General features: G+C 64.7%; 4 protein-coding genes across 7 annotated transcripts in view; 2 read left to right on the forward strand and 2 right to left on the reverse strand.

The window, feature by feature from the left end:
• Positions 1–1,866: 1,866 nt before the first annotated feature.
• LOC106491476 (zinc finger protein 345-like) overlaps positions 1,867–27,352 on the forward strand; it is a 154,376-nt gene continuing 128,890 nt past the window's right edge. Inside the window, exons 1-2 of the mRNA XM_067314136.1 lie at positions 1,867–2,394; positions 2,429–2,789. Coding sequence (XP_067170237.1) covers positions 1,867–2,394; positions 2,429–2,789 — 889 coding nt within the window. The remainder of the gene's footprint in view (positions 2,395–2,428; positions 2,790–27,352) is intronic.
• Positions 6,430–16,148, forward strand: AAAS (aladin WD repeat nucleoporin). 2 transcript variants are annotated; one of them, XM_067314125.1, is made up of 17 exons: positions 6,430–6,479; positions 6,997–7,132; positions 7,633–7,760; positions 8,279–8,334; positions 8,736–8,827; positions 9,224–9,270; positions 10,044–10,142; positions 11,146–11,289; positions 11,523–11,643; positions 11,992–12,116; positions 12,374–12,434; positions 12,600–12,690; positions 13,333–13,426; positions 13,581–13,648; positions 14,887–14,968; positions 15,360–15,444; positions 15,722–16,148. In XM_067314125.1, exons 2-17 carry the CDS (start codon positions 7,010–7,012, stop codon positions 15,860–15,862), a joined length of 1,557 nt encoding a protein of 518 aa, XP_067170226.1. In that variant the 5' UTR covers positions 6,430–6,479; positions 6,997–7,009; the 3' UTR covers positions 15,863–16,148. The 2 variants fall into 2 exon arrangements, with proteins under 2 accessions (XP_067170226.1, XP_067170224.1); XM_067314123.1 differs by having other exon boundaries at positions 6,467–6,551.
• Positions 18,034–20,555, reverse strand: MYG1 (MYG1 exonuclease). The gene is made up of 7 exons (XM_067314180.1): positions 20,358–20,555; positions 19,883–19,995; positions 19,628–19,787; positions 19,362–19,511; positions 19,157–19,279; positions 18,604–18,785; positions 18,034–18,479 (listed from the first exon to the last, which is right to left on the reverse strand). The coding sequence occupies exons 1-7, from the start codon at positions 20,553–20,555 to the stop codon at positions 18,293–18,295; spliced, it is 1,113 nt and encodes a 370-aa protein (XP_067170281.1). The 3' UTR covers positions 18,034–18,292.
• The window catches only part of VDR (vitamin D receptor), a 36,544-nt gene continuing 31,637 nt past the window's right edge, over positions 22,446–27,352 (reverse strand). For all 3 annotated transcript variants that reach the window (XM_067314126.1, XM_067314128.1, XM_067314127.1), the window contains 6 exons: positions 26,079–26,263; positions 25,394–25,517; positions 24,670–24,841; positions 23,947–24,098; positions 23,331–23,447; positions 22,446–23,170 (listed from right to left, as the gene is read on the reverse strand). In XM_067314126.1, coding sequence (XP_067170227.1) covers positions 22,911–23,170; positions 23,331–23,447; positions 23,947–24,098; positions 24,670–24,841; positions 25,394–25,517; positions 26,079–26,263 — 1,010 coding nt within the window. In that variant the 3' untranslated portion in view covers positions 22,446–22,910. The remainder of the gene's footprint in view (positions 23,171–23,330; positions 23,448–23,946; positions 24,099–24,669; positions 24,842–25,393; positions 25,518–26,078; positions 26,264–27,352) is intronic.

The following is a 27,352-nucleotide window of genomic DNA, read 5'->3' on the forward strand; positions in this document are numbered from 1 at the left end:
GCGCAGGGACTGGAACCTGGAATTGGGAAACGGGGATCAGGGACCAGAATTGAGGAGCAGAAATTGGGGACGGGGGACGGGGGATTGGAGCCTGGGAATCAGGGATTGGGGCTCACGGAGCCGGGATGGGGGCTCAGGACCATTGGGAACCATTGGGGGCCGGAGCCCCCCCACCCCGCCAGGACGGGACCCAGGCGTCCGGGGCGGCTCGTTGGGGCCGGGCGGCCCCGGGTGGCTTCTCCGGCGTCTAATTAGGCTTGAGCTGAAGTCGCCAGGTCTCTGCCCGACCCGGCCTCGCTTCGGCAGCAGCCACCGGTGCACCGAGCTGCAGCCGTTCTCAGCCCGGCTCTCCCCGGGGATGGGGGCGGGGGGGGGGGCGCCTGCCCGGTTCCTAATTTACCGGCACAAGCTAAGCTGATTTATGGGAGGTTTACACTATTTTAAGCGTGCCTCCGTTAGACGCTCGCCCTGGTTTTAATTACGTCGGCTCTCGCGGCAGGGCAGCGTTCCCGGGGCACAGGCCTGGCCCTTGTTATCCTTGGAGGGCCGGGAGCGCATTGCGGCCGCAGCCGGGGCCGGATTAAAAATAGGCGCAGCGCAATAAGCGTCGCAAAGGGGGGGAAAGGGAAAAAAAGCTGGAAAAGCCGCAAACTGGGGGGGGGAGAAGGGGAAAAAAAAGAAAAAAGAGAGGAAAAAAAAACCCAGGCTGGGGGGGGTGGCGCAGAGGGGAGCCGGTTTGGGGGGGGGGCAGCTCGTGACGCCCGGTCTCAGCCCGCCGGCGTGGGGCTGGCTCTTCCCGCGCGGCCTCTCGCCCTTCTCCGCGAGCGGCACATGAAACCCATGAAGGGAATAAAAGGAGAGGAAGTCGCTGAAGGAGCGGGGCGGGGGGGCGGGGGGGGGGGGAGGCCGCAACCTAATTCGATTAAAAGGCCATAAAGGCAGAAGGAGCCGAGATTGGAAACAGGGGGAGGCCGGGAGCCCGGCGGCGCGGTTTGGGGGGGGGGGGGGAGAGGGGCCGCGGCGGGACCCGGCACCCGCCGCGCGCCTGCGCCACGCCGGCCCCTTCGGGCTCCGGGGTTTGCTCAACCCTGGTATTAGCCCTCAGAGAATCTCCCCCCCCTCCCAGCACGAGGCTCCCGGAGAGGGGTGCTCCCCGAGTGTGGGGTGCCCCATGGTGCTGGGTAGCTGATGGTGGTGGGTGCCCCTGGTGCTGGGTGTCCCATTGCACTGGGTATCCCGTGGCAGTGGGTGTCCCATGTCGCCGGGTGCCCCATTGCTCCAAGTGCCCCATTGCACCGGGTGCCCCATCGCACTGGGTGCCCCCATGCACTGGGTGCCCCATTGCTGTGGGTGTCCCATTGCACTGGGTGCTCTGCAGCACTGGGTGCCCCATTGCTCCGGGTATCCCACATCACCGGGTGCCCCATTGCACTGGGTGTCCCACATCACCGGGTGCCCCATTGCACTGGGTGCTCCACCGCACCAGGTGCCCCATTGCACTGGTGTCCCACATCACTGGGTGCCCTATTGCTCTGGGTGCCCCATTGCAGTGGGTGTCCCACATCACCGGGTGCCCCACTGCTCCAAGTGCCCCATTGCACCGGGTGCTCCACTGCTCTGGGTGCCCCATTGCACTGGGGGTCCCACATCACTGGGTGCCCTATAGCTCTGGGTGCCCCATTGCACCGGGTACCCTATTGCAGCGGGGGTCCCACATCACCGGGTGCCCCATCGCCCCGGCTGCCCCCTTCGCTCCAGCCCCCCCTAACCACCTCCTCCCTCTTCCCGCAGGCTGCCATGGCCCCGAGCGCCCGGCTCCGCTGACGCCCGCCGAGCCCGGCCGAGCGCCGGCAGCACCGCGCCACCATGGGCGACTCGTACGCGGCGGCGGCGGCGGCGGCGGCCGCCTTCCCCAGCGCCCCGGGGCTGCTGTCGCCCTCCGCCAGCCCCCAGGCGCCCGCTTACGGCCCCGACTACGGCCCCTTCGCCCCCTCCTTCGCCGCGCCGCCCGCCGGGGCCGCCGGGGCCACCCAGGAGCCGCTGGCCGGCGGCCCCGTGGTGGTGACCAAGGGCCACCCGCCGGGCGACTGGTGCCACCCGCCGCTGGAGGTGGCCCACGCCGCCTACGGCTCCTGGTACAAAGCCGGGCTGGGGGGGACGGCGGTGGCAACGGGTGGCGGTGGCGGTGGTGGCGGCAGTGCTGGCGGGGGTCCCTGGTGGGACGTGCACCCCAACGGCGCCTGGCTGGGCGCCGGCGAGGGGCTGCCGGGCTCCCTGCGCGCTCCGAGCCCGCCGCTGCCCGCTTACGGCGCCGACCTGGCCGCCCTGGCGCCTTACGCCGGCGCCCCGCTGCTGCCACCGCCGCCGCCGCCGCCCCCCCCACCGAAAAGCGACGTCCCCAAAGCGGCGGTGACGGTGACACGGGGAGGGGGGGGGGGGACCCGGAGGCGGCCGCCCGCCCTGCGACTGCCCCAACTGCCAGGAGCTGGAGCGGCTCGGCGGCGGCGGCGCGGGCGCCCTGCGCAAGAAGCCGCTGCACAGCTGCCACATCCCCGGCTGCGGCAAGGTGTACGGCAAGGCGTCGCACCTCAAGGCGCACCTGCGCTGGCACACGGGCGAGCGGCCCTTCGTCTGCAACTGGCTCTTCTGCGGCAAGCGCTTCACGCGCGCCGACGAGCTCGAGCGCCACGTGCGCACGCACACGCGCGAGAAGAAGTTCACCTGCCTGCTCTGCGACAAGCGCTTCACCCGCTCCGACCACCTCAGCAAGCACCAGAAGACCCACGCCGAGCCCAAGGCGCCCGCCGGCGACGAGCCCCCCCCTGCCGCCGCCGCCGCCGCCGCCCCTGCGTCCCCCCCCGCCACCGCCGCCGCCAAGGAGCCCCCCAGCCCCGAGGCCGGCAGCTTGCTGGAGATCTGAGCCCGACCCCGCTCTTCTTCTTCCTCCTCCTCCTCCTCCTCCTCCTCGCCTCCCCCCGGGGATATTTATTGGGCTCGGTTATAATTTATGTCTCTAAGTTATGCGGCGGCGGCGGCGTCATTAGCGCCCAGGCTCCTAATGAACCGGGTGTTTTTTTTTTTTGGGGGGGGGGGGGTCCTCGCCTCGCGCGCAAGCTCAGGGACAGGGTTGGAGCCGGCGGTCGGCTCCTTCCTTCCTCCCCCTCTTCCTCCTCTCCCTCCCCCTCGTTAGCCCGCCCGGGTCGTTAGGCGCTAATGTCCCCCCCCTCTCTCTTCCCCCCCCCTTTTGAGCTGGCTGCCCACCCCCCCAAATTGCAATAAAGGGATTGATGAGGAATAAAAGCAAAGCGGCGCCGGCCTCTTCTTTCCCCCCTCGGAGCGTGGCTGAGCACGGGCAACTTCGTTGCAGTGGTGGCTGCTGCAGCGGAGGTGGCGCTAAGGGGGTGCTCGGGGTTGGCCTTCCTCCCCTGCTCGTCCTCGGCCCCTGGACACCCTCTGGCTCCGCAAAGGGAAATTGAGGCACGCGGTGGCCAAAGGGGGGGATGTGTCCCCTCCGAGGTGCCACCGCCCTCCCGTGGGGCACAGCGTCCCCCCGTGTGTCCCCCACCCTGGCATGGCCGAGCTGAGGGGTGTCGGGAGCTCAGCAGGGCTGGGGACAGCCCGTGTCCCCATGGTCCCCGTCCGTGTGTCCCTGTGTCCCCATGGCCATCATCCATGTGTCCCTGTAGTCCCCATCCCTGTGTCCCCGCATCCTTATAGCCTCTATCCCCATGGCCACCATCCACGTGTCCCTCTGTCACTGGGTCTGCACAGTCCCCATCCCTCTGTGCCCATGTCTCCTAGTCCCCATGTCCCCCATCCCCGTGTCCCTGCGTGCCCATGTCCCACATCCCCATGTCCTCATGGCCACTGTCCCCAGGTCCCCATGACCCCTTGTCCCATGATCCCTGTGTCCCCTTGTCTCCTGGTCCCCATGTCCCCCACCCCTGCATCCCCATAGCCACCACGTCCCCAGGCTCAGGGACCGCACGAGCACCCCGAGCTCCTTTTGGGGACAAAACAGGGCTTTGGCACCAGGGCCGATCCCAGCACCCTCCTGGCAAAGCCCTGGGAAGGACACATGGGTGCTGGGCAGCACCTGCGTCCCCCCCGCGTCCCTGCCATGGGCCACCCGGGACCTCACGCGCGGGAGCCACCGCCGCCGGCCACCCCAGGCTCCTGCCTCAGTTTCCCCAGGGCGGCACCGAGGCCTGGGCACGCGGGGGCCGTTTCGGGGAGGCCCCGAGTCGGGCGGCGCGTTCGGCGGGGACCCCGCGCCCGCCTCCCCCCGGAGCGCCCGAGGGCCGATCCCTCGGTGCCTTGGGCTGCCGCCAGGCGCTTTGCCGCTCGCAGCCACGGTTTGGGGCTTTTCTGGGTTTTTCTGCAAAACCCAGAAAAAGCAAAGGGGGAGGAAAAGAAAAGCAGCGGAGGGAGAACGAGGCGGAAAGCGCCCGGCGCCAGCACAAACAGCGGCGGGAACCGGGAGCCTGCGGCTCCGCGCGCGGCCGGTGACGGCACCGGGGAGGCAGCCGGGGCCGCGGGCGGAAGCGGGTCCCCGCGCGCCAGCGTGGCGGGGCCACGTGTGCCAGCCGCCGCCACGTGTGCCAGCCGCGGGCTGAGTCACCGCCGCCGCCGCCGCCGCGGCTCCCGAGAGCTGGCGAGGGCCCAGGCGTCCCCCCCCCTCCGCCCCTGCCGCCACTGTCATCCCCGGGATGCTGCGTGGGGGAAGCCGGAGGCTGGATGCGGCCCCGGCTCGAGCATCCAAAGGGGAAACTGAGGCACGAGGGGCGGCCGGCTGGATGCTCGCGGGGCCGCGGAGGGTGAGTCGCCGCGGGACCCTCCGATTCGGACGCTGCCGACGGCCTCCGTTGCCTCTCCCCGCGCCGTAAAGGGGAATTCGGGATGGCCGATGCCGGCTCCTTCAGACCCCCTGGCCGTCGGGCCGCTCCGTCCCCGGTCCGTGGGGTTTTCCCCCCGAAACGGCAGCTCTCCCCGGCGCCGCTCGCCGTGGGTGGGCCGCGGGGAGCGTCCGGCCGCTCCGAGCTGAGCCAGCGCGCCCCAAACCCAGGGCCGCCGCGAGGCTCGACCGCCCGGAGCCTCCCAAACCGCGGCTCTGCTTTCAGGGCACCCAAACCCCCCTCCTCACCCCCCCCCCCAAAACCCCAGAGGGGACGCCCTGAGCAGCCGGGGAGGAGGAGGAGGACGGCGAGGTCTGCTGCCTCGCCGGCGGTTCCCAGCGGGGCACGTGGGGGGGGGTTCAGCTCCCGCCGCCGCGTCCAAGGGAAGGGAAGACGGCGAGGCCAAGCCAGGCCTGTGGTGGCTCTGATGTCTTCCAGCGATCGGCGCCATCCAAATCGTTGTCTCCTATCAAACCCCGCTCGCTCCGTAATGGGTGAGGAATGCAGGGCCTCCTGCCGCAGCCCCCTCCGCCAGAGCGTTTATTTAATATCCTGAAAAAATTAAAATAACTTCTGTGGCCGCTAAGGAAAATACAGAGATAAATATAATAAAAGCGAGCCGAAAACGGGAGGGAAGGAAAATGAGATCCCAAAAAGAGGAGCTGGGAGTGCTCCAAGCCAGAGGGGCTGGGCTGGGCTGGGTGTGTGTGTGTGTGTGTGGAGGGGTAAGGAGCCGAGGGTGCATGCACAGCACCCAGCGCCCTGCCTAGATGGAGGCGGGCACCCATGGGACCCATGCCCGGGGGGTGCAGGGGTGAGCACCCATGGGACCTGTGCACAGGAGGGTATGGAGGGATGGGTGCATGCATGGGGCTTGTGCACGGGCAGGTGTAGAGCGTGCACCCACGGGACCCATGCACAGGAGGGTGGGCATGGAAGTGTGCATGCACGGGACTCGTGCACAGGAGGGTGCACACAGGGGCGGGCACCCACGGGAGGGTGCGCACACCCCCAGCCACAGTGTCCCACCGTGACCCCCCCGGGGCGGCACACGCAGGGGCAGGGGGGTGAGCGGGGTGCAAGGCCTCTGGGTGCCCCGAGGACCCCACGGGGACGGGGGGTGCTGGGAGGGGGGGGTCCCCAGCGCAGCCCCGCTGCCGCCACGTGCGCCGCTGTCACCACGTGCCGCTTTCCCGCCACCGCGGGGGCGCGCCGTCGCTCTTAAAAGGGCAACGCCTTCCTGGAGGTGAGCCCACCATTATCAGCCCGCCTTATAGAGGGAGAGCCCCGAGTTTCAAAGCATGGAGGCGGAGGGACTAGCTACATCTATGAGGGCTAGCCAGGCAGCCGGCTATCGGGGTGGGACGCCGGGCCGCCCCCGCTGCTTAACGGACGGGACTGAGACCACCGCCGAGGCCCCTTTAATTCCCCCCCACCCCCGCGCCGCCGCCGCTAGGTGGCGTAGGCGGAGGCGGCCGCGGGGATTGGCCCGCGCGGGCACCCGTCGGCGCGCCCAAGGGCCGCGGGGATTGGCCCGCGCGGGCACCCGTCGGCGCGCCCAAGGGCCGCGGGAAGCGCGAAGGGGTGAGAGGGGCGCCATGATGGCGGCGGCGGCGGGCTCGGAGCGGGGCGGCGGCGGGGCGATACAGGGGCAGGGTGCGTCTGAGAGAGGGGTGGAGGCGATACGGGGGGGGGGCAGAAGGTTTTGGGGGGCGATACTGGGGCAGGGCTGCTTGTGAGAGCGGGGGGGGGCTGCAGGAGGGGTGACATCTCGGCCCGGGGGCAGTTGGGTGACGCTGGGGTGGGGGGGGTGCAGGGGCGATACTGGGGGGCTGCTGGGGGGGCAGGTGGGGCGCTGGGGGGAGCCGCTGCAGGGGGAGTTTGGGGGCAGAGAGCACCCGAGGGGGAAGGATTGCGGCGATGGTGCCTCTAAGGGCAGAGGGTGGAGGTTGAACGGGACCCCCTGCCCCCCCCCCCCGCTTTCCTCTCTCATCCCTCCTTTCTCCCAGGCAGCGGGAATCGCTCAGGGTCAGGGAAGGCTCCTCCGTGGGGTCAGCCTTTCCCTCAGCGTGATTTTTTCTCCCCCCCCCCCCCCCCCCAGGACCTGCAGCAGGATGTGCTCCTTAGGCCTGTTCCCACCTCCGCCGCCCCCCGGAGACATCACCCTCTACGAGTTCAATAACGCCTTGGTCTGCGGCCACCTCTACGAGAAGCTGCCCCTTGCTTTCCAGAGCCAGGTGAGGGCTTCCTGGCAGGGTGGTAACCCCCCCTCTCCCCCTCCCCAAGCTGCAGCTCAGGCTCCATCCCCTAGTGAGGGGAGTCAGAGGTGCAGAAAAGGGCAGGCTGCCCCCTTTCCCCACCTCGGGGAGGGAGGTCTGCAGAGGGGCTGGTTGCTTTACACAGCTCTGGTGCGTGCTGGGTTGGTGCTGAGACAGCAGAGAGCACCACTTACCCCAAGTCACCTGCTTTGTCCCCTTTCCAATGGCCGCACGTCTCCTCCTTGCCTCCCCACCAAAGGTGACTCCATCCCTGAAGGGGACAGGCACAGGCCTGTGGGATTTCTCCATCCTTTCCCCCCTCATCTCTGCTCCCCTCCTTTTCTCATGTCTATATTTGCTTTCTTGGCTCTTTGCCGAGCACCCAGCACCACCTGCTCTGCTCCAGGAGCCCTTCAGCCAGCTGCCCCCCAAGCCCCCGAGCTGAGGGGCTTCGCTCACCGCTCGGTCTGTGCCCGTAGCTCGCAGACCTGCCTGTCCTCAGCCTGCCCAAGGAAACCCTGAAGGCTCACAGCCGGCTGGAGCACAGCACCAAGCCTGCCTTCATCCACCACCGCGAGTCCCTCTGGAAGAGGTGCATCAATGCCTGGTGAGTGCAGGAGGTGACAGCTCATCCGATAGCCTGAGCTGCGTTGAGCCCTGTTAGGAGCCGAACAAAACTCGCTTTTATTCCCTAGCTTGGAGCCTCTCAACCCAGGAGCACAGCAGAGGCCTCTTGCTCACAAGCAGTGGGAGAGTGTGTCCCCTCTCCCAGGCCTTGCTGGTGCTGGGCAGGGTGCTCCCACCTGAGCTTTCTGGGGGTCCTGGAGAGCTTGAGGGGGGGCAAAATATAGCAGAGAGCTTGGTGCAGCTGGGGAGCCGGGCTGGCAATTCCAGCTCGTTTGGTCTTGGCTTGTGACTAACACAAACGCCCGCAGCTGAGCAGAGAGCTGGTTTGGGGGCCCCAGGCTGCACCAGCAGGTGAGGGGGGACGTAAAGAGGATGAGGAACAGCTGTGGGTGGGGGTGAGGCTGGAGAGAGGTCACCTGCAGCCCTGGAAAGTGCTCGAGGCCCTCTGTCTCCCTTCGCTGTGGAAAGGAGGGAGACTCACGGAGCTTTCTGTTGCAGGCGGGACGTGGGAGTGTGCGGGGTGCTTAACGAGGTGGCAAACGCCGAGGAGGAGGGTGAGTCCGGGCTGCTCTCGGAAGACCTGGAGACCTTTCTCCTGGATCTCTCCAGCTTTGATCCCTTCACTCCCTTTCCTTCCTCAGCCTAGTGACGCTTTCTGCACCACCTAGTGAGGAAGGTGCTGGTGAGGGCCGGGGCGAGGAGAGGTGGATGCTGAGATCAGATTTAACCTGTGGCTTTGCCCACACTAGCTTATCAAAGCTGCTAGAGCCACTGTCCCACCGAGATTCGGGGGCCTGGGTTAAATTCACTGTCTTTTGGCTCTGTTAAATCAAATCACGCCACACGTGTGCCTCTGTTGAGCCTCCCTGGCCTTCAGGAGCTGCCTGCGCTTCCTCGGCTCTTTGGCCCTCGCTTAGAAGACTGCAGAAGCACCGCTGCCCCTTTCTCTCCCCAGCTCTGCAGTGGGTGAAGACAGGATCGCGCTACGCCCTGGCCCTGTGCCACTGGGTGTCCTCTCTCCACGGCTCCCTGTTCCCCCACTTGTCGGTGAGTTTTTGGGGGCGTTAACCCTCGTCCCTAGGTGTATCGCTGGTGGAAGGTGGGCGCTGTGCGGCGCGTCCTATGGCGTCGGCCCCGCTGGTTTGGATTGTGGGATATTGAAAATACAGCGAAATATTCCACCTGGCTAAAACCACTGAGTTTTCTCAGCTGGCTAAAACTGCGAGTTTTCTTCCTCAAAGGGAGGGAGAATGGAACGCAGGAAAGGTTTTAATACAGCAAAGTGCTCCTGAGGGCTCAAAACTCGAGGTGGGGCGAGAGGGAAGGGGTTTGTCTGGATACGGGGAGGCTCCTGACTCCCGTACCGGAGGCAGCTCTCATTTTCCTCTGCGCACGGCCAAGATCAGCACTAACTCTTCTCCCCGTCTGTCCTTTTCCCAAAAGCTAACCAGCGAAGACATGATCGCAGAGTTCTCCCAAGCGGTGGACTGGTAAGTCCTGCGCGTTGAGCCGCTGCCGTGCCGCGCGCGTGCCTGTGACCCGCAGCAGCTGTGGTTTCGGAGGCCTGAGCTGGATCTGCGCCCAACAGGACTCCGAGTCTCTCCGGGCCTTGCCTCTGCGCTGCAAAATGGGGTTTATAGAGCTGATCAAAGGGCCTGTGGGTACAAAAGCGATGATAGAAGCGCCCGATGGTTTTTTGTGCTCTGTGGGCAGCTATTTTCCCATTGCCTGCCTGGGGTTACCCCACTTTTTGTGTGACAACGCGGAGAAGCAAAGCAGGTGGCCCCAGTGCCACGGAAGAAACGGCATTAGACTACATCAGGGTCTTTTACTCCTTCCACGGCTTAAGCTTGGAAGTTTCCTTCAAACAACAACCATTGACTGTGCGTTAAGTAGGTGCGTTGCAGGAATAATCGCCAGGAACGGGTGATTTATCAGAGAAAAGCCTCTTGCTCAGCAGTGAAAAGGGAAGTTTTATTTCACGATGACTCTGTGTGTCAGGGAGAGGAGGGGTTGCTCTGACCCAAATCGCTCGGGCGTCGTTAGTGCCCCCCGCTCAGCTCGCGAAGCCTCGTCTGAAAAAGTTTTCCTCCCTCTCCTCCCTGGCAAACTGAACTGCCAAATCTTTACCAGCCTTGGGAGGCTGCTGGGAGCGGAGGAGATGGGTCACGTCTCCTGCTTCGGAGCTTGTCACCGCTGTCTTGAGCCGGGAACGCTGATCTGCCGCCCGGCGCGTCTCACCCTGCCCCGTCCCTCCCGCCAGGGCCGGCTGCACCATCCGAGCCTTCGCCTGGCATCCCCACACCAGCAAGTTTGCGGTGGCTCTTCTGGATGACTCCATTCGCGTCTACAACACAAACAGGTGAGGAGGGTCGGGCTTTCGGGAATCCTTGCGTCTGCAGGCGTTTAGGGACGTTTGCTCCCTCTGATCCTGCAGCCCTGACCTCTGTGAGTGGTGCCTCTCTCTGTCCAGGGCCCGGTGGCTTCCCTGGAAAGCTCTAGCTCCTCAGGGAAGTGTGCCCACTTCTGCAGACCCCAGTATTCCTGGTTTTGCCCTTTCAAAGCCGCCTCTAGCACATATAAGGATTCCTCCTGTGTCTCTGGCTAGTGTTGCCGTAGTGTCCGCAGTCAGGCTCCGCTCTCATCCGCACTGCCTATCCCCAGAATTTCTTGCTGCGTGGCAGGAGCTCTGCTAGGACGTTTCCTAAGATCTCTGATCTCGTTTGAGCCTTGGTTTCCTTTCTTTTTTCCCCCCCCTGCTCTGTGGCTCTAAGTAGCTGGGGAGGGTGGGCTGCTGCTGCCGCATCCGTGGCCCAGCTGCGGTCGGCAGGCGGAGCAGCTCGCGGCGAGAGGCTCTTAGGGCTGGGATGTTCCCTTGCCCTCTCGGGCACCATCGGATCTCGTTTCTCCTGCAGGTCTCCCCGCTCCCTGAGCGAGGCTCAGCAGACATATAAAGCCCTCCTTAAGAGAAGACTCGCCCGGCTCGTTCTGAAACCCGCCCAGCTTTTCCCCGCCAGGGCTTTCTCCCCCAGCTGGGATTTCAAGCCAGCAAGCGCCATAGCTCACCCCGGGCCTAGGCCGTGGGCAGCGCAGGGCATGCCGCTTAATCACGCGAGGTGTGCGGCCGTCTCTTCGGCTCGGAGTCACCTGGCTGGGGTCTCCCCTGTCCCCCCCCCCCACGAGGAAGCAGGGCACCGCCGGCAAGGCAGCGGGCCAAATTCTCACTCACCCTCTGCTTTTAGGCCTCCACTGCGGTCGGTGCTGGAGAGAGGACACTGGGAGCCGGATAGGGGCCGATCCTGGCGGTGGGAGGATGCTGATCCCTGATTCTCTGGCTCCGGTCACTCTTCCCTCCTCTCCTGCAGTGCCACCATCCCCACCCTGAAGCATCGTTTGCAGAGGAACGTGGCCGCCATGGCCTGGAAGCCGCTGTGCGCCTCCATCCTCGCCGTGGCCTGCCAGAGCTGCGTCCTGGTGTGGCACCTGGATCCCACCTCGCTCTCCACCAGGTGAGCGGCCCCGCGCGGCCCTGCCCGCGTCGCGGCCTGGCCTTTGCGCCTCGGGGCCCTGCGGCGCCGCGAGGAGCCCGATTCGGCTGGCTTCGAGTTAAAGCCGGGCGGGCATCGATGCTGCTGCGGGACGCAAACCTGGCCGTGGCGCGGCGTGTCCCCGGGAGCCCGTGGGATCGGCCACGGCGGTCCGCACCGTACGAGGAAAGCTGTCTCTCCTTCCTTCCTTCCAGACCCTCGTCTGGCTGCGCCCAGGTGCTCTCCTACCCCGGGCACAGCCCTGTCACCAGCCTCGCCTGGGCCCCCAGCGGGGAGCTGTTGCTTTCGGCGTCACCAGTCGACACAACCATGTTGGTGAGTAAGGGGGACTGTGCAGCCCCTTCCGCGGTGGCGTATTTGGGATACCAGGAGTGCTGAATCCTCCGCTGGGTCACCTAGAAATGGTTTGGGTGCGGGTTTCATCTGCGGGCCTGACTGCTGGGGACAGGGGACACTTCCTCGGAGAACGGTCTAATCAGGCTGATGCCGATTTATCTGCGTTGGCATCTCCCTCCTCGATCTGCTCCCTGGTGTCATGTTTTCATGCTGGCTGGTGTCCAGGACCTGCTTCCCATAGCCGCAGCCTTCCTCAAGGGTGCTGGACCACGCGGGTGCCTGTGTAGTGCCCAGTTATCCTCCAGCCCCCCGTGTCCCCTCCTCTAGGTGTGGGATGTGTCCACCGAAAACTGTGTCCAGCTGCAGTGGTTTGGGGGCGGCGGTGTCACTTACTTGGCTTGGTCACCAGACGGCAGCAAGGTCCTCGCGGCCACTCCCTCAGCTGTGTTCAGGTGAGCTCCCGGCCTGTCCTTGCTGCTCCTAACGTCTTCAAACAAAGTGGATTTGCCCTGTGTGTGTCCCGGACTGCTCCCCTTCCTTCCCGTGTCTTGGGAGGGGACTAAAACCGATGGTTAATCGGGTCTGATGTCTTGAGCTCCTCGCAGAGAAGCAGAATGGGGGCAGATCACGATGTGTCTGACCCCGAGTTAGACTGGGAAGGGTAGAAATACAGTTTGTCTCGCTCACTTTGGCCCTGCCTCTCTTCCAGAGTGTGGGAGGCTCAGATGTGGACGTGTGAGAGGTGGCCCACTATCAAAGGACGCTGCCAGGTACGACGGGGTCGGCTGAAAAAGGGGCGCTTCCCGCCCGCAAGGGGAAGAAACTCCCCCGTTTCTAGCTGGCTCTGAAAAGTCTTTTGCAAAGCAGCTCTGGCGTGAAAGCTGCTAAAGCCCTGGCCTCGTTAGCCGGTTTTAACGTGCCTTTGCGTCCTGCAGACGGGCTGCTGGAGCCCCGACGGCAGCCGACTGCTCTTCACGGTGCTGGGGGAGTCCGTCATCTACTCCTTGTCCTTCTCGGAGTACAGGGGTGAGTCTGCCGGAGCAAAGAGCTGAGGCGAAGCTTTCCAAGAGCTGGTTCTCAAGCGATCGTCTTGCTTTCGGGGCTGTTTCTGGCCAGATAGGCTTTTTGTTTCTTGGGAGCATTTCACAGCCTGCTGGCTGTGAAGTGACCCAGGAAAAGCCAGGGCACCTGGGGGAAGGGTGTGAAAGAAGCAAATTCCTAGGAGTCTCTCAAACCGAGAGCCCCTTCCTGGGTGCTTTGTCATCGTGGGGTGGGAAGGGGACTAGGACAAAGCACAACGTCTCTGTGGTGTCGAATTTTTTCCCCTTCCTATTGTTTCTTGCTCTGAGTTACGACCTTATGGTCACAAACAGTTTGCAGGGAAACTTTGACAGTGTAAAGGGGCATTAAATTTTCAGCTCTTTGCTTTTTTTTTTCCATGGAAGCAGCTAGTCCCCATATTTGTAGAGGGAAAGCCTCCCCTGCCATTCATCCTAAACGTGTGCGGATGCTTCCGGGATAGGAGCAGGTTACTCAACAGCTACTCTGAGAAACAGAGAGAAATTCTGTACCATTTTTGTAAACACAGGCGCAGTTTGGGGCATTAAAACAACCCACGTAGTAATTTGACCAGGAAACCGTGAGAAATGACTCGGGACTTGGTTTCAGGGGAGACGCAAGGGCAAGTGGGAGGATCGAAAACGGCTTCTATCGTGGCAGACCTGTCGGAGACCACCTTCGAGACGCTCTACGGGGAGGAGAGGTGAGGACGGGCTCCGGGCTTTCCCCTAACGCGACGCCTGTTCCTACAACTTGCCTGGGAGGCGGAGGGGTTCATACCCCCTCCCTTGTCGGCAAACTGCCGGTGGTGGTAGCTGTGGGAAGGGGGATCTCACTGCTGCTCGTGCCGGTTTCAGGATCGGAGGAGAGGTGCACTCCATGGCCTGGGACCCCAGCGGCGAGAGACTCGCGGTGATCATCCGAGGTAAAAGGGAGAGGCAGCCCCCGTCCCACCTGCCCCAAAGCGGGATCTTCCTCACTGGCTTTGCCTGCAAATCCCCCTTCCAGCGGGCGGAAGGAGCGTGAACCCTGGAAGGGTGATGGAGCTGGGTCTGGAAGGCAGCACCGCGCTCCGTCCTGCCTCCTCGAGGCTTGCTTTGCTCCTCGGCGTTAGGTGGCTGTGTCTGCTCCTCCGTATCCTTGGAAGCGGCAGTCTGGGAATCGGATGAGTTCCCTTCCCCCTTTCGGTCGGATGAATCACCTCTGCAAACCACCCTGCGAGGTCTCCGTGTTCCCACAGTGCCCACATTAGGCCTGGAGCCCGACTGGGCCTCTTGGCTCCGTTTTAGGAGCAGCCCCGGGGATAATCGAGCTATTCAGGCCCTCCTGGCTGCAGCCGGGCCCGGGCCCTCCTCCGAGACAAAGCCGACCTTTGAAAGAGGACCGAAACGCGGCGCTGGGGGTGCTGCTCGCCTCAGCCTCCCTCCCCGCAAGCCACCGGCTGGGCGACATCCGAAGCCGTGGCAGAAGCGGCTGGGCCCAAGACTCAGTTGCTCCAGCCGCTCGTTTCTGTGCGAAATCCAGTGTCGTGCTTAAAGCTGGGTGGGGAAGAAAGCGAGGGAGAAGATGAGGGGGTACGACGACTCCCATAAGCTAGAAATCCCTCGTCCTCCGCTCATCCTGCGTGGATCTCTGTGCAGAAACCGCAGGGGGGTGAGAGGGACTGAAAATAACCTTCCCATTTTGGAGCTATGAGCCAGATTTGGCTTCAAAGCGTTACTATAAGCGAGCTGGAGCAGGACTTTGTTGAGGATGCTGAAGACAAGGCCCTCCAAGCATCCTGCCCTTCAAAGCTGGGGAATTTCCAAAGGAATTGCCACATCTCTTGCCCAAACCCTTCTCTGCCACATCCACCTACCCAAAGCCCTTGGAGTAAAGCCTTGAACTCACTGAAGTGTCTTTGAAAGCCCCTTCCCTGGATACGGCTCATCTTGGTGCGAGGAAAAGGCGGCCTGAAGCCAGCTTTTCCCCAGCCTTTGTGGCCGCCTGTCCCAGTCTCCGTAGTGTCCGGTTCCCTCCGGCTGCTCCCCACAAAAACATGACCTTGCTGTCCTGGGTCTCCCGTCAACAGGCCCTTCTGTGCGCCGGGCTCCGACGTGGGGGCCCGAGCTGTTCCTCAGACAAGGAAACGCCTCAGTCGCTTGTTCCCTTTCCCTCCTGCAGGGAATCCCGACGTTCCCGAGAGCCCAACAGTGGTCGCTGTGTTTCGCACCCGCAACAGCCCCGTGTTTGAGCTCCTGCCCTGGTGCGTATTGGCAGGTTGTTAAGTCCCGTAGCGTCGCGGCTGGCTAATGCCAGCAGTTCCCTGGGACCTGGCGGGGAAGAACGGACCTGCCTCCTCAGAGCAGACGAGACTCTGGGAATTTTCTCCGGCAGGGTGCTGTGTTTTGCCCCAGAAATGGTCGCGTTTGGGACAAACTGTCTGTTACCCAGCTCAAAATCCTCTGCTTTTGGCTGCTCTCGGTGCAGCAGGGGCTTAAACTTCTGCGGCTGCCTGGGGTCAGCAGAGAAGAGCTGCATTTTGCAGGAGCGATCCGGGGGCAGTGGGGCAGCCGCTGGCAGCTCCGAAGCCCTGGGCGCAGTGCGGGGGATCGGCCCCGGCGTGCCGTAACCGGGGCTTTTCCTTCTCCTTCCAGCGGGTTCCTGCGAGGCGAGCGGGGGGCGCAGCCGCAGCTCATCGCTTTCCACCCCTGCTTTAAGAAGGGCGCCCTGCTGACCGTGGTGAGTGCCGCCCCCTCTCCGGGAGCGCTCCCGTTTTAGGCGCTTCCCATCATTGTACCCTAGCGAGCTAAATCCAGGGGCCTGAAGACCCTTTTCCCAATGTCCCTACGGACAGGTGAGGGTGACAAAGGTGTCCTCGCCTCCTCTACAAGGAGGAAGAGGGGGTGACACTAGGCTCAGCCTGGAGCCCCCTGCGGAGGGTGGGGATGGCGGAGCTGAGGGCGGCACGGAGACGCCCCGTACGCATCCGTGTGCTCCTCTTCTCTTCCCCTTCCAGTGCTGGTCCACGGGGAAGATCAGCCACATCCCCTTCTTCTTCGTGAGCGCCCAGCTCCCCTGCTTCAGCCCCGGCCGCAGCCCGGTCGCAGCCATGGCCAGCGCCAGCGTGCGGGAGCAGCCCTTGTTCTCGGAGCTGTGACGGCACCCGCGGGGTCCTCGCCGGGGCGCCGGCGTCCCCCAGCAGCATCGTCCGATCTTCCCGATGAACCGGGACTGGGATGCTCCCTCCGCAGCTGCCCTGGGCCTGGCCGCGGTTGCGTCCTTCTCCCAGCTGGGACGCGGCCTGTGCAGGGAAGCTGCTCTTTGCCCCTGGTGCCTTTGCCCATCTCCGCAGGTTTGCCGCAGGGCGTCCCTGCGCCTGCCGGAGGAAGGCAGCCTGCTGCGCGAGGGGCCGGTGCTGTCCGGATTAAAGGTGGCTCTTTCTACCTGCTGCCTCTCGTCTTCTCATGGCGTCGCTCTTTCCTTGTCCTGGGAGCTCACGGTTTCCGCACGGACGAGGTCTCAAAGCCTCGCAGGTACTGCTTTGCAATACCAAAAACAGTTTGCAGTGACAAGGACTTTCCTTCCCTTTTCCATGCCTTAATTATAAAAGAAACCCCCCCAAAAAGATTTAAGGAATCTGGCACCATGGTGGTTTGTTTTAAAGTGGCTCCAGCCTAAGTGCTGGTGCTTGGGAGCAGGATGGGCTGCGCTGGTGGGTGCTGGGGCCTAAACCCCTGCTGCACCTGTGGTCCCATTTTCCCGGGGGAAAGGCCAGGGCAGGAGCCAGGGGCTGAGGGATCTTCAGTGGTGACTGCAGCCTCCAGGCTTTGGCTCGAGGGTGTAAAGAGCCACCCAAAGCTCCCCAAAAGCTGAGGGGGTGGATGGGCCCCCCGAAAACTTGTTCAGGGCTGTAGGGAGGCGTTGGGAGCGATGGCCCGTTCCCCCCGGATGCTTGTGCCGGCCAATCCCAGCAGGGATTAGTAGAGGGGCAGCGCAGTTAATCCCTGGGATTGCACGCAGCTAAATCCTGGGATTACGCAAGTAATCGCTCTGCTAAACCCCGGGCACGGAGAGGATGGGAAGGGCAAGAGGCCCCGCTCGCTGCCCGCCATCCCCCCGCGCCCCCACACCCTCCACCTTGCGCCAGGGATTTCTGCGCCCCAAACGGCTGCGAACGAGCGCAACCCCCTTCCAGCCCGGCAGCTCGAGTCCTTCCTGCCCGCGGCATCGGGAAGCGGCAGCCGGGATAGTGTCAATCCTGTCATGCTGCAAAACCCCCCCGGACCGGTTTCCCCCCCACCAAAGCCAAGCCCCAACGCTGGGCAGGGAACCCGCAGCTCCGGGGACGCTGGATGCAGTAACGCAGCCGGAAAGGTCGGCAGCGAGCAGCTCTTTAATGGGGCTGTGCGTTGGTGTCAGGGGGAAAGCGGAGCAGAGCCTGGACGGAGCCGGCACAAGGAGGGGGGTAAAAAGGAAAAATAAAAGTACAGAACCGCTCCAGCTGCCGGCGGATTTACGGGTGCTTTTTCAGAGCGTGGGGATCCAGGTGGGCTCTTCACACCTGCGTGGGGCCGGTTCACTGCAGGATGGTGCCGGTGCCAGCGCCTTGTGCCCACGGGGCGTCAAAGGACGGTGCTGAGCGGCTCTTCCTCCCCATCCTCCTCCTCCTCCTCGGGGCTCGGTGGCTGGCAGGGCAGCGACTCGAGGTACGCGAGGTGCAGACGAGCCTCGGCTCGGCTCCTCCGCACGTAGCGGCCCACATAGGCGAGGACGGCGGCTGCCCAGCCGCCCACGGCCACCAGCACGGCCGGGTCGGTGGTCCTGGGCCGCCCGTCCTGGGACCCCCCCGGCGCCAGGCTCTCGTTGCGGCCCGGGGGGGGCCCTGGGGGGCAGCAGCAGCCCCGGGGGCAGCCGGGCAGCCCCAGCGCCAGCAGCAGCAGCCAGGCTGTCCGGCACGGCCGCATCGCCTGGCTGCCGCAGGAGGCTGGGAGCGAGCGGAGAGGGGGGGGCGCTCGGTGCCCTCCCTGCCGAGCCGGACGCCTGGGCTCACGGGGGGGGCCAGGACGCCTGGGTCCTCCCCCAGCCTGTGGCAGGGTGGGGGGGTGAGACGGGGCTGCAGAGGCTCCTTCTCCCCCAGGCCGTTTCCCACCCGGGGCACACGCGAGCTATCGGGGTCCCCCCCCCAACCCTGGCAAACCCCATCGCCCGAGCAGCGGACACGCTGGGACCGCACTGGTTTTTACTGGTACTAGGGGTGGGAATCCATCGAGAAAGGTGCATAATGGGGGTGAGGGGAACCTTCAGAAAAACGGATTCAAAGAGCCTCCCGAATCCGGGATCCGACCCTGCGCCGGCACTGGGACCGGTGACGCCCCCACACCGCGAGGGAGCCCCCGCGGCCGGGCGGACGCCTCGGGCCAGCCTGGCGCCTTTATTGTCCCACTTCGGCCGCTGCGATCCCGTTACATGTGCCGAGCAGGGCGGTCTCAGCCATCCCTGGCAGCAGTCCGTGGAAAACCTCCGCGCTGGACAGTGGGGTCCTGTCCCAGCCCTGTTCGGAGCAGCCTTGGGGTTGGGGGGAGGGTGTTCAGCTGCTCTGCGCCTCCCCCCCTTGCCGCTGCGCCAGCGTCCGCCGGGCCATTTCCAGCGCCCCTTCCCGCGTCCGGTTGCCTCCGATGAAGCCGCTGGCGTGCACGAAGACGCAGCCGGGGATGCCGGTGAGCTGGGACAGAGCCTCGTCGCGGACGCCTCGCCACTGCTCGGGGAGAGGAAGGCTGCGGAGGAGGAGGAGGAAGGCAGCGGGGGTGAAAACCTGCCCCGCCGCAGCCCCTTCCCCGGCTCGCGGGGCTGCTCGGCCACGGCGGGGGGATGCCGGAGCATCGTGGGCTGGGGACTCACCGGCTCTCGAAGGTGTGTGGCCCCACCGGGATGCTCTGCACCCTCCACTGCCCGCTGCGGTCGGGGTAGAGCACCAGCTGGAGGGCTCCGGGCAGCGCCAGCTCCTTCTCCAGGCTGAAGACGTGCTCCTTCCAGGGGCAGCCGCCCTGCGGGAGCTCCAGCACCTCTCCGCTCGCATCCACCTGGGCAGCGGGGGCCGCGGTTGAGCGCACGGAGCCGGGATGCCTGGCTCCTGCCCCCCAGCTCGGCCCCAGCCCTGCCGTGCCTCAGTTCCCCCCCCTCGATGTGTGTCTATCCCAGTCCTCGCACTGCCGGGGCGGCCCAGGCGCTCTGCCCAGCCGTGTGCAGGGAGCTACGGGGGTGCATGATCCTGCACGGGGATTTTGGGGTGCAGGTGGGCATTGCAGATCCATGCACAGGGATACGGGGGTGCTGTGCTATACCGGGGCCACCAAGGAGGTTTATAACTGGAGGGACCCGGCCTCCCTGCTCCTCCAAAGCTTGTCCCCCACTTTTGGAGCCCAGAGACCCCCAAAGTGGGCACGGGGAGTACCTCAAAGCGTCGCCGGATGGCCTCTTCCACGAGCGCCCGAGCGGGCAGCCAGGCGCGGTGGTAATAGTCGAGCCGCTCCATGAACTCGCCCCCCACCAGCTCCATCGCCCGCTTGAACCCGGCCTGTGGGATGGAGCCGAAGGTCAGCGGCAGCACCGGGGAGGCAGCAAGCAGTCCTGCGCCCCCCCCCCCCCCCGGTCCCCACCTCAGTGTCCTGGTCGGGGTCGTTCCAGCGGGGGTTCAGGTGGCCCACGCGGGCGCTGAGGTTGGTGGTCAGGGCGTAGCGGGGCTCCCCGTCCCGCTGCGAGATGCCGTTGTCGATGGCGTCGATCTCCTCCACGAAGTTTTCGTAGAGCTAGGGGCGGCGGAGGGGGGGGGAAACGACAGCGCGGGTCAGCCCCCGGCGCAGCCCCATCCGGAGCCCGGTTGGGCGCCGGCAGCTGGAGGAAAAGCCCCGTTTGCAGCCGGTACCTTGTCGTAGAGCGCGGTGATGACGGGCCCATCCTCCGGCAGCCCCAGCAGGCCGGCAAGGATCTGCGAGCCGAAGTGGCAGTAGATCAACCCGGCGCTGCTCAGCTTCGTGGTCCAGGGCTTGTCGGGACGGAGGCATCGCATGGACTGTGTGAAGGACCTGCGGGGCGGCAGGGTCAGCGCCGGCGGACCCAGGCATCCGGGGAACCCGGGCATCCGGGATTTGAGGGGGGGGGGGGACAGGGACACTCTCACCTCTGGTGATGGTCGTAGCGGTGTTTCTCGGGGTCGTACTCGCCCCCCACGTCCACCACCACGTCGCACTGCGCCAGGCGCTGCGGGTCCCGGGTCCGCACCACCTCCGCGTCCTGCCGGGAGCCGCGGGGTGAGACCGGGGCGGCCCCGAGGTGACACCGGGGTCCCCAACCGGGGCGTCCAGGGATCAGACCACAGGGCAGGACATGGGGCACCGCACGGGGGACACGACCGGGACGGGACGAGGCCGGATCCCGGTGGAACCGGGCTGGGGGAGCCCGGGAGGGAGCCGGGCCCGGGGCACCGGGATGGGACGGGACGGGGGAGCCCGGGACGGAGCCGGGCCCGGGGCACCGAGCGGGGGGGTCCGGGAGGGAGCCAGGCCCGGGGCACCGGGCGGGGGGGGAGGGGGGGGCGGTCGCCGGTGCCGGCCAGGCCGCGGTGCCGCCGGTCGAGGGTCGCGGGCGGCCCGTACCCGGTAGCGCGGCAGCAGGCGCAGCAGGTAGCAGGCCAGAGCCTCGTCGCAGTGGAAGGTGCCGTCGTGGGTGCCGATGCGCGGGGCGGGCTCGCAGCGGGGCCGCTTGGCCCCGGCCCCGGCCCCGGCCCCGCTCCCGGCGGCGGTGGCGGCGGCAGCGGCGGCCATGCGGCGGGCGGCGCGCAGCGCGCCCCACATCCCCGCGCATGCGCAGCCCCGCCCCCGCACCGCGCACGCGCAGCGCCCCCTCCCCCCTGCGCCGCTGTCGGTCTGCGCATGCGCCCGCTTGCTCTCCCTCCGCCCCCACGGCCCGGCGGCGCATGCGCCTTGCGCTGCGCCCGGCCCCGAGGGGGCGGACAGGGAGGGACCCGCGACCGCGCTCGGCCGCAGCCCGGGACGGAGCCGCCCTGGGGACACGGGGACACACGGGGACGTGGACACGCATGGACAGACACGCGGACACACACAAGGACCCAAGGACAGACACGCGGACACACACATGGACAAAGGGACGGACACGGGGACACACGGGGACCCAGGGACGGACACACGGACACACACAGGGACACAGGACAGACACATGGACACAGGCACGGACAAAGGGACAGACACAGGGACATGGACACACACAGGGACAAAGATACACGGACACAGGGACAGACACATGCTCAGACACACGGACACACACAGGGACAGACACAGGGACAGACACATGGACAGACTCACAGCCAGCCCCGTGCACCCAGACACTCTTCCCCCGTCACACGGACACCCTGGACCACCCCGCACAGACACACAGCCCGGGGACAGCTGGACACACAGCCGGACGCACGGACAGGTGGCCCCCAAAAACCAGCCGGGCGCCAGGCGCCTTTCCCAAGCATCAGGTTTATTCGTCAGGAGCCGCCGCAGCCCCCGGAGCCCCCCAGCCCCGGCATCCCCCCGGATAAAGCGCATTGCCACCGGATTTGGCATTCCCCGTTCTTAAAATCCGCCTCCCGCCGCCTCCTGGCGACGTTAAATCGGTTCTTTACCCTGGGCCGTTCTGCTTGGCTGTTTTTGGGACAGGCAAATCCCAGGAAAAGCTCAGAGCAGCACCGCAGACGTTGTAGGATGCGGCAGTGGTTTCCTGGGGCGGAAACCACCCGCTTGGAGAGTCCCGGTCCAAAGGCAGGAGCCGGGGCTGGTGGCGAGGGATGTGCCCCAGGAAGGGCCGGAGCAGGGATCAGGGCCGTCGCTTTCCCCATGGTGGCCGGGATGGGACGGGACGGCTTTTCCATGCTTCCCAGCGGGCCCCAAGGAGCTGGGATGCCGCTGGCCCTCGCGCCGCGCAGCCGTCCAAGGCACTTGGCTCCCACGGTCCCGGCGGCCGGGAGCGGAGACGCGGCTCTTCCCCGTTTTGGGGAGAACGGCTCCCTTTCTGCGGCTCCCCTGGCACCGGGGCTGCGTTCACACCACGACGGTGCCCAAACCACCCCCCGCCTGCTGCGCCCCCCTCCCAATTTCAGCTGCTTCCCAATCCCAGGAATCCGTGGGCAGCCCGTATCTCCCAGCCAGCCCCATCCCGGCTCCCTCCGTGGCCCCAAATCCGCCCTCCTGGGGGTTTTGCTCCCACCGTCCCGCTTGCTTTTGCTTGGGGGGATATTTCCTCTAACCTCAAAATGCTGCCGGGGAGCAAGAACAGGTTTTCCAGCGGGAAGCACGGGGAGGTTTTGGCACGCAGGAGAAGGGGCTTTGCAGGGCGCAGGGCTCCGGTTTAGCGCGGACGAAGCGCCACCCCTTCGCCCCTGGCCTCGTCCCCATGGGGTGCCACCGAGCCCCCAGCAGCCTCCAGGCTGTTTCCGCAGCGCCGCACGGGAAACCGGAGCGGCAGGCAGGATCCGGAGGCGGAGGGCAACGCCGCCTTCACCGGCAGCAGCTCCCGGGAGCGGGTTTTTCAGTGATGATGCACGCAGGGACGCAGAGCCCACGGCCGAGCGTGGCTTTCGCCTCGGCCGGGGTGACCGCGGCGTTTTCTTGCGGAGGGTCGGGATGCACAATTCCATCAGCGTCTCCCTTTCCAAAACCGGGGGGGGGGGTCGTGCGCGGGGGGGTCTCGGGCATCCCTGAATGCAGGCGGTGCCTGCGCTGCAGATTTTAGAGGGGCAGCGGGGGGCGGCGCGAGTCCGCTTCCCCGTGCAGAATCCCAGCGCTTCTCTTTCCAAGCAGCCCGAACTTTTGGTTCGGAAAGAAGTGGTTTGAGGCAGCCCAGCACGAAAGCGGCCTCAAAACATCCCTAAAGGGATAAGTCAGCTCTCGCAGACGGCAGACAAGCGGCAACATCGTTCACGGAGGGGGAAGCGGGACCGAACGCGGAAGCGGGTCTGTCGCTGCTCCGCAGCAAGCAAAGCCCAGCCGCCGCGGAGGAGAAGACAAAGCAGAACTGCCAGTAGTGTGAAATCAAACCGTCTACGTACAAACTCCCGCCCAGGGTCCCATCCTGCTGCTTGCTGCCTCTGCAAAGCCGCGCTGACTTATCCCTTTATTCGGCGGCGCTCGACCCCACGCGCCGAGTCAGGATATCTCGTTGCCGAAGACCTCAAGCACCAGCGGCGTGAGCTGCATGCTGTGCTCGGGCTGGAAGGAGAGGCAGCGGTACTGCTTGGCGTGCTCCTCGTTCAGGCTCCGCAGGTCGGCCAGCTTCTGGATCATCTTCGCGTAGAGCAGGCGGCGGCCCGGCGGCGGGTGCCTGCAGCGGATGTAGCTCTGGAGGATCTCCGAGAGGCGATCCTGGAGCGACTCCACCAGCGATGTGTCCTGCACGCCGGGGCGGTCTAGGAAAGAGCACCGCTGTCAGCTCTGACCCAGAGCGACTCCCTTCCTCCCCGTACCGCAACGGCAGAGAGACAGGGAAGGGTTATATTTGGGTGTGAGCACCTTAGCAGAGCAAAAAGCTGGCAGGTTAGTGACCTCCGGGCACGAGTTTCCTCCTACCTGGGGACAGGATGCAGATGGCCATGAGGAGCACGTGCTCTTCCTCGTGAAGGTTCAGCTTCTTCAAGCCAACCTGGAATTTCACCAGCGGCTCGAGCAGGTCCAAGTTGTGGCCAGCTGCAAAGAGAAAGGTCCCTTTAGCGCAGTCCGCTCTGGGACGAGATCTCAGAGCTCCCACGGCTGAGACGAGAGTGGAGGCAGAGCAGCTTTCCAGCCTTCGCGACAGCTCAGTGCAAACCGAACTCAATCCCCGGTGCAGGGCAGGGAGGCTGCAGACAGCTCTGAGTTACTGCCGCGCTCCCGGCTTTGTTTTCCTTCGGGAGCTGACGGCTCTTTCCAGCCATCCGGGCCGGCTGCAGGATACACATGCAGCGCGGGGCTCGGAGGATAAACAGAGCGCAGCCGGCACCGGGAGGGGGGGCTCAGCCCGGCCGCGACACCGCGGAGCTACTGCTGGCTCTCCCCCAGCCTCGCAGCCTGCCAACGCGTCTCCGTTTACAGACTACTCAGCGTCGGGTTTTTGCATCCGAATTAAAGGCCGGGATGATGTTTCTTGGCCTGCGGCCAACGGGAGCACGCCCAGCAGCACGGGCCGCTCCGAGCCTGGCGCCTTTACCTTGGGTGACGTCGCTGACCCTGTACTTGAAGTCGTTGCTGCCGCAGGTCCACGTCATGTCCTCCAGGGTGAAGGACTGGTTTGAGCGCAGCATGATCACCTCAATGGCACTGGATTTCAGCAGGGCGATCTGGTCCTCTGCTGTCAGATCCCTGGGCGGGGGGGGGAAAGAGGGTGGCGTGAGGCTTCTCTGGTGCGCAAAGGAGAGGTTCACGACGCTCACGCGCCAGGTTCTCTCTCGGTAACCTGGTCCCTTTGCTGGCTCCATCCTGGGGCCATCCCAGCTTCTCCCTCTGCCCAAGTTTCTAACGTAATTAAGCAGCAGGTGGTTCGGCAGCCACATTTATTGGGTGGCATCACCCAGAGCCCTGGGCACCAGCCTCACTCCCGCTGTGCTGGAGTTAAACGGGATCCGCGGTTCTTCACAAACCAGGACGGGGACAGCTTGCATGGCCTTGAGCGTCTTTCTCAGGAGCTCAAGCATTTTGCTGACAGAGCCCAGCAGAGCAAGGCTAAAGACAGACAGAAGAGCAACCTCAAAAGGTAGGGGAGAGAGAAAACACGAACATAGCAGCAGAGCTGTGAAGGGAACAGAGCCCAACGGATAGATGTGAAGATGAAAGGGAGAAAAATGAACTGGCTGAGAAGGGTGGGAGAGAAACGCATCAATTCCAGAGAGCAGAAAACCACCACGGACTCCGTGTCTGGGAGCAAACGTCTCACCTGAATCCCGGGATCATTTTGGCAAAGCCGATAACCTTCTGTATGCTGTAGCTGACCAGGTCCGCCAAGTGCGGGAGCATGGTGAGTTCGGAGAGGTTGAGGTTCGCGGAGGTGCCCTCTTCGTTCTCCTCGGAGAGGACCAGGTTTGAGAACATCTGGGGCTCCACAGACTCTGCAGAGAGGGAGATGGTCAGGTCAGAGGGTGCCTCAGCCACGGGCAGGCCATCGTGGGCGAGGGCAGAGACGCCAGCCCGACGCACGAACGCCGCGAGACAGGCGGCTCCTGGCGTCCATCCTGCTGGGAAAGATCTTTGCACCGCGTTCGCGCAGCACGGACCCCCCAGCTGCTTCCGAGACGGAGCGGGCGAGCTGCGTCTGGGCGCCCTCGTTCCTGCGGTGCATTGGGAAAGGGGCTCCGTGGGGCTGGGTGACGGCAGCCCCGGCCCGTGTCCCCTGCACACCGCGCTCCTCCAGCAGCCCGGGCAGCGATCGCGGCTGGAGCGGCGCCGGTGCAGCCCAGCACGCAGAGGTCCGCGGGGACAGCACTTAACGCGCTTTTAGCTCGCAAACAACCCTCAGCATCCCCCAGGCAGCTCTTACAGTTAAATAAATTCTCCAGAAGAGGCAAAACAAGCCTCTAAATGGCTCGGTTTAGATAAACCTGCTGCACTTCGAGGCAGCGCGTGGGCACCCGCCGCCACCCACCGAGAGGCGAGCGCGGTACCTGGAAACTCGCTGAAGGAATCGGGGCCAAAGAGGACGGCGGGGTCCTCCAGCGCCAGGTCCGCAGGCAGGATGGAGGAGGACGTCGCTGCCTCCTTGCTGCTGGCGTCGCTTCGCACGGGCGGCTGGAAGAGAGAGAGCAGGACGTGAGCAACGGGGCCGGGAGAGCAACTGGGTGACGGTCGGTCTCCTGCTGCCAACAGCGTCAAGATATCGGCGCCGGGGCTTTTAACTCCTCTGCTGGTGCTGTGATTAAATCCAGCGAGAAATCTGGGGGATGAAACAGGGAAGGTGGATCCGGGAGAGGAACTGCTTGGATTCGGGAGGGGAGCAGGGACAGGGAAGGGCTGCTCCCTGTTTTACCTGGCGCTGCAGCCAGCGGCCAGGCTCTCCGCTGGCTGCATATCGGCAGGGGTCAGCGGGAAGTTTCCCAGCGCTGCCCGGGGGCCTGGCCCCCCCCCTTTCCAACCAAGTATTCGGCATGTGCCAAACCGAAACAAAGATTTTCAGATCCCGGCAAATAAAATCTGCTGCTTCTGTTCAAAAGCAGAGATCAGACCTAAGCGGAGAGTCTGCTGGGGCAATTACAGCTGGTTGAATTTTCCAGCAGGAAGCCGTGACGGGGATGAGGGGGCCACCGGGGGGATCCCGGCAGGGGAATCGGGGCTGGGGAGCCCCGGCCGTACCCGGAATTTGGTGAAGTCGGAGTACGTGGGGTCGTAGGTTTTGTGATGGGCCTCGAGGAGGATGTCGATGACCTTCTGCTGCTCCTCCGAGAGCTTGGGCTTCAGGCTCTCCTTGAGCGCTTCCTCCTCCTTGCGCTTCATTATCATCTCGCGCTTCCGCTGCACCTCCTCGTCCGTCAGGATGACTGCGGGGACGGGAGAAAAGGGACAAGCGTCAAAAACCGGCGCAGGGAAACGGCGACCGAACCGACCCCGGGGCCGCCGCATCGCTAATCGATCGTTAAACCCGCGTCGTCTCCGTCCCGACTGCCGGGTCACGGCGTCCTGCCGCGAGACCACCGCTGTTTGTAGCCCGTCCGGGTGCTTTTAGGCGAGGAGCGGGTTCATCGCGCTCCAGCGCGCTTCCCGCGCCGTTTTCGGAGCCCGACGACAGAGGGAGCCCGATGCGGCCGCCTTCGGCTCAGCCTCCGGCTACCGCGCCGCAGCGGGGACCGGACAGTCCAGGTATCGGGCAGTGCTTCCGCAGCTCTGCAAATATTTTTAAGCTAAGGGGACACTCGAGCACATCTTTGCTCCCACGCATAGATATTTATCGCTTGTATTCCGGGTGCCATCCCTGGGCAGCAGCCACGGGTTGGACCCAGAAGCGATACGCGACGCTTCTCCCCCTTTCCTTTGGGAAGGGAAGCATCCGCCGGCAATTTCCAATGTTGCCTCTACAAAGAGCTCCAAGACATGAATAGCGCAAGCAAGAAGATCCTAAATTCTTGCCTGGCAGGGTTGAAATAGAAGAAAAGCGGCAGCGAACTGTATTGATTTTATACCTTGACCCCGTTTAGGGTAGCAACCGCCTTACGCTCTCGACCAAAGTCAAACATTCGCAAAAGCGCTCTTCAACGCTCAGAGCCAGCAAAGCAAATTAAAAGGCGGGTCCCGAAAAAAGCACTTTGCATTTATCAGGACGCTATTAGCGTTTTAACTAGTCATTATCAAAAAACCCAAGCGCGTTATCTGATGGCCGGAGGTTTTCCTCCTGCCTCGGGCTGCGAGGAGGTTTGACGCTGGGCGAGTCGAGGTGGAATCTGGAGCAAAGAGGTTGGCGCAGGCCACAGGGAGACACGGATCCGGGGCTCGAGCAGCTATTTGTAGCCCTCAGTCCCTCCGTCATGTTTCGCCGGCAGCATTTTTCCGATGTATTTGCAAACTTGCACAATCTCAGGGAGGACCGAAAGGTCTAAGAGGTCCAGGAACACCAGGTTCGGGCCAAAAGGTCG

Source organism: Apteryx mantelli, chromosome 33 (genome assembly GCF_036417845.1).
Source record: "Apteryx mantelli isolate bAptMan1 chromosome 33, bAptMan1.hap1, whole genome shotgun sequence".
Classification (NCBI taxonomy): domain Eukaryota; kingdom Metazoa; phylum Chordata; class Aves; order Apterygiformes; family Apterygidae; genus Apteryx; species Apteryx mantelli.

Bases quoted from the DNA above. Each gene is read 5' to 3' on its own strand.
- MYG1 (XM_067314180.1), bottom strand. From the start codon at position 20,555: ATGTGGGGCGCGCTGCGCGCCGCCCGCCGCATGGCCGCCGCTGCCGCC. The intron at 19,996-20,357 runs GTACGGGCCGCC...GGCTCCCGGCAG, and splicing joins GCCTGCTGCCGCGCTACCGG to GACGCGGAGGTGGTGCGGAC. The intron at 19,280-19,361 runs GTGGGGACCGGG...TCCATCCCACAG, and splicing joins ACCCCGACCAGGACACTGAG to GCCGGGTTCAAGCGGGCGAT.
- AAAS (XM_067314125.1), top strand. From the start codon at position 7,010: ATGTGCTCCTTAGGCCTGTTCCCACCTCCGCCGCCCCCCGGAGACATC. The intron at 7,133-7,632 runs GTGAGGGCTTCC...CTGTGCCCGTAG, and splicing joins CCCTTGCTTTCCAGAGCCAG to CTCGCAGACCTGCCTGTCCT. The intron at 15,445-15,721 runs GTGAGTGCCGCC...TTCCCCTTCCAG, and splicing joins AGGGCGCCCTGCTGACCGTG to TGCTGGTCCACGGGGAAGAT.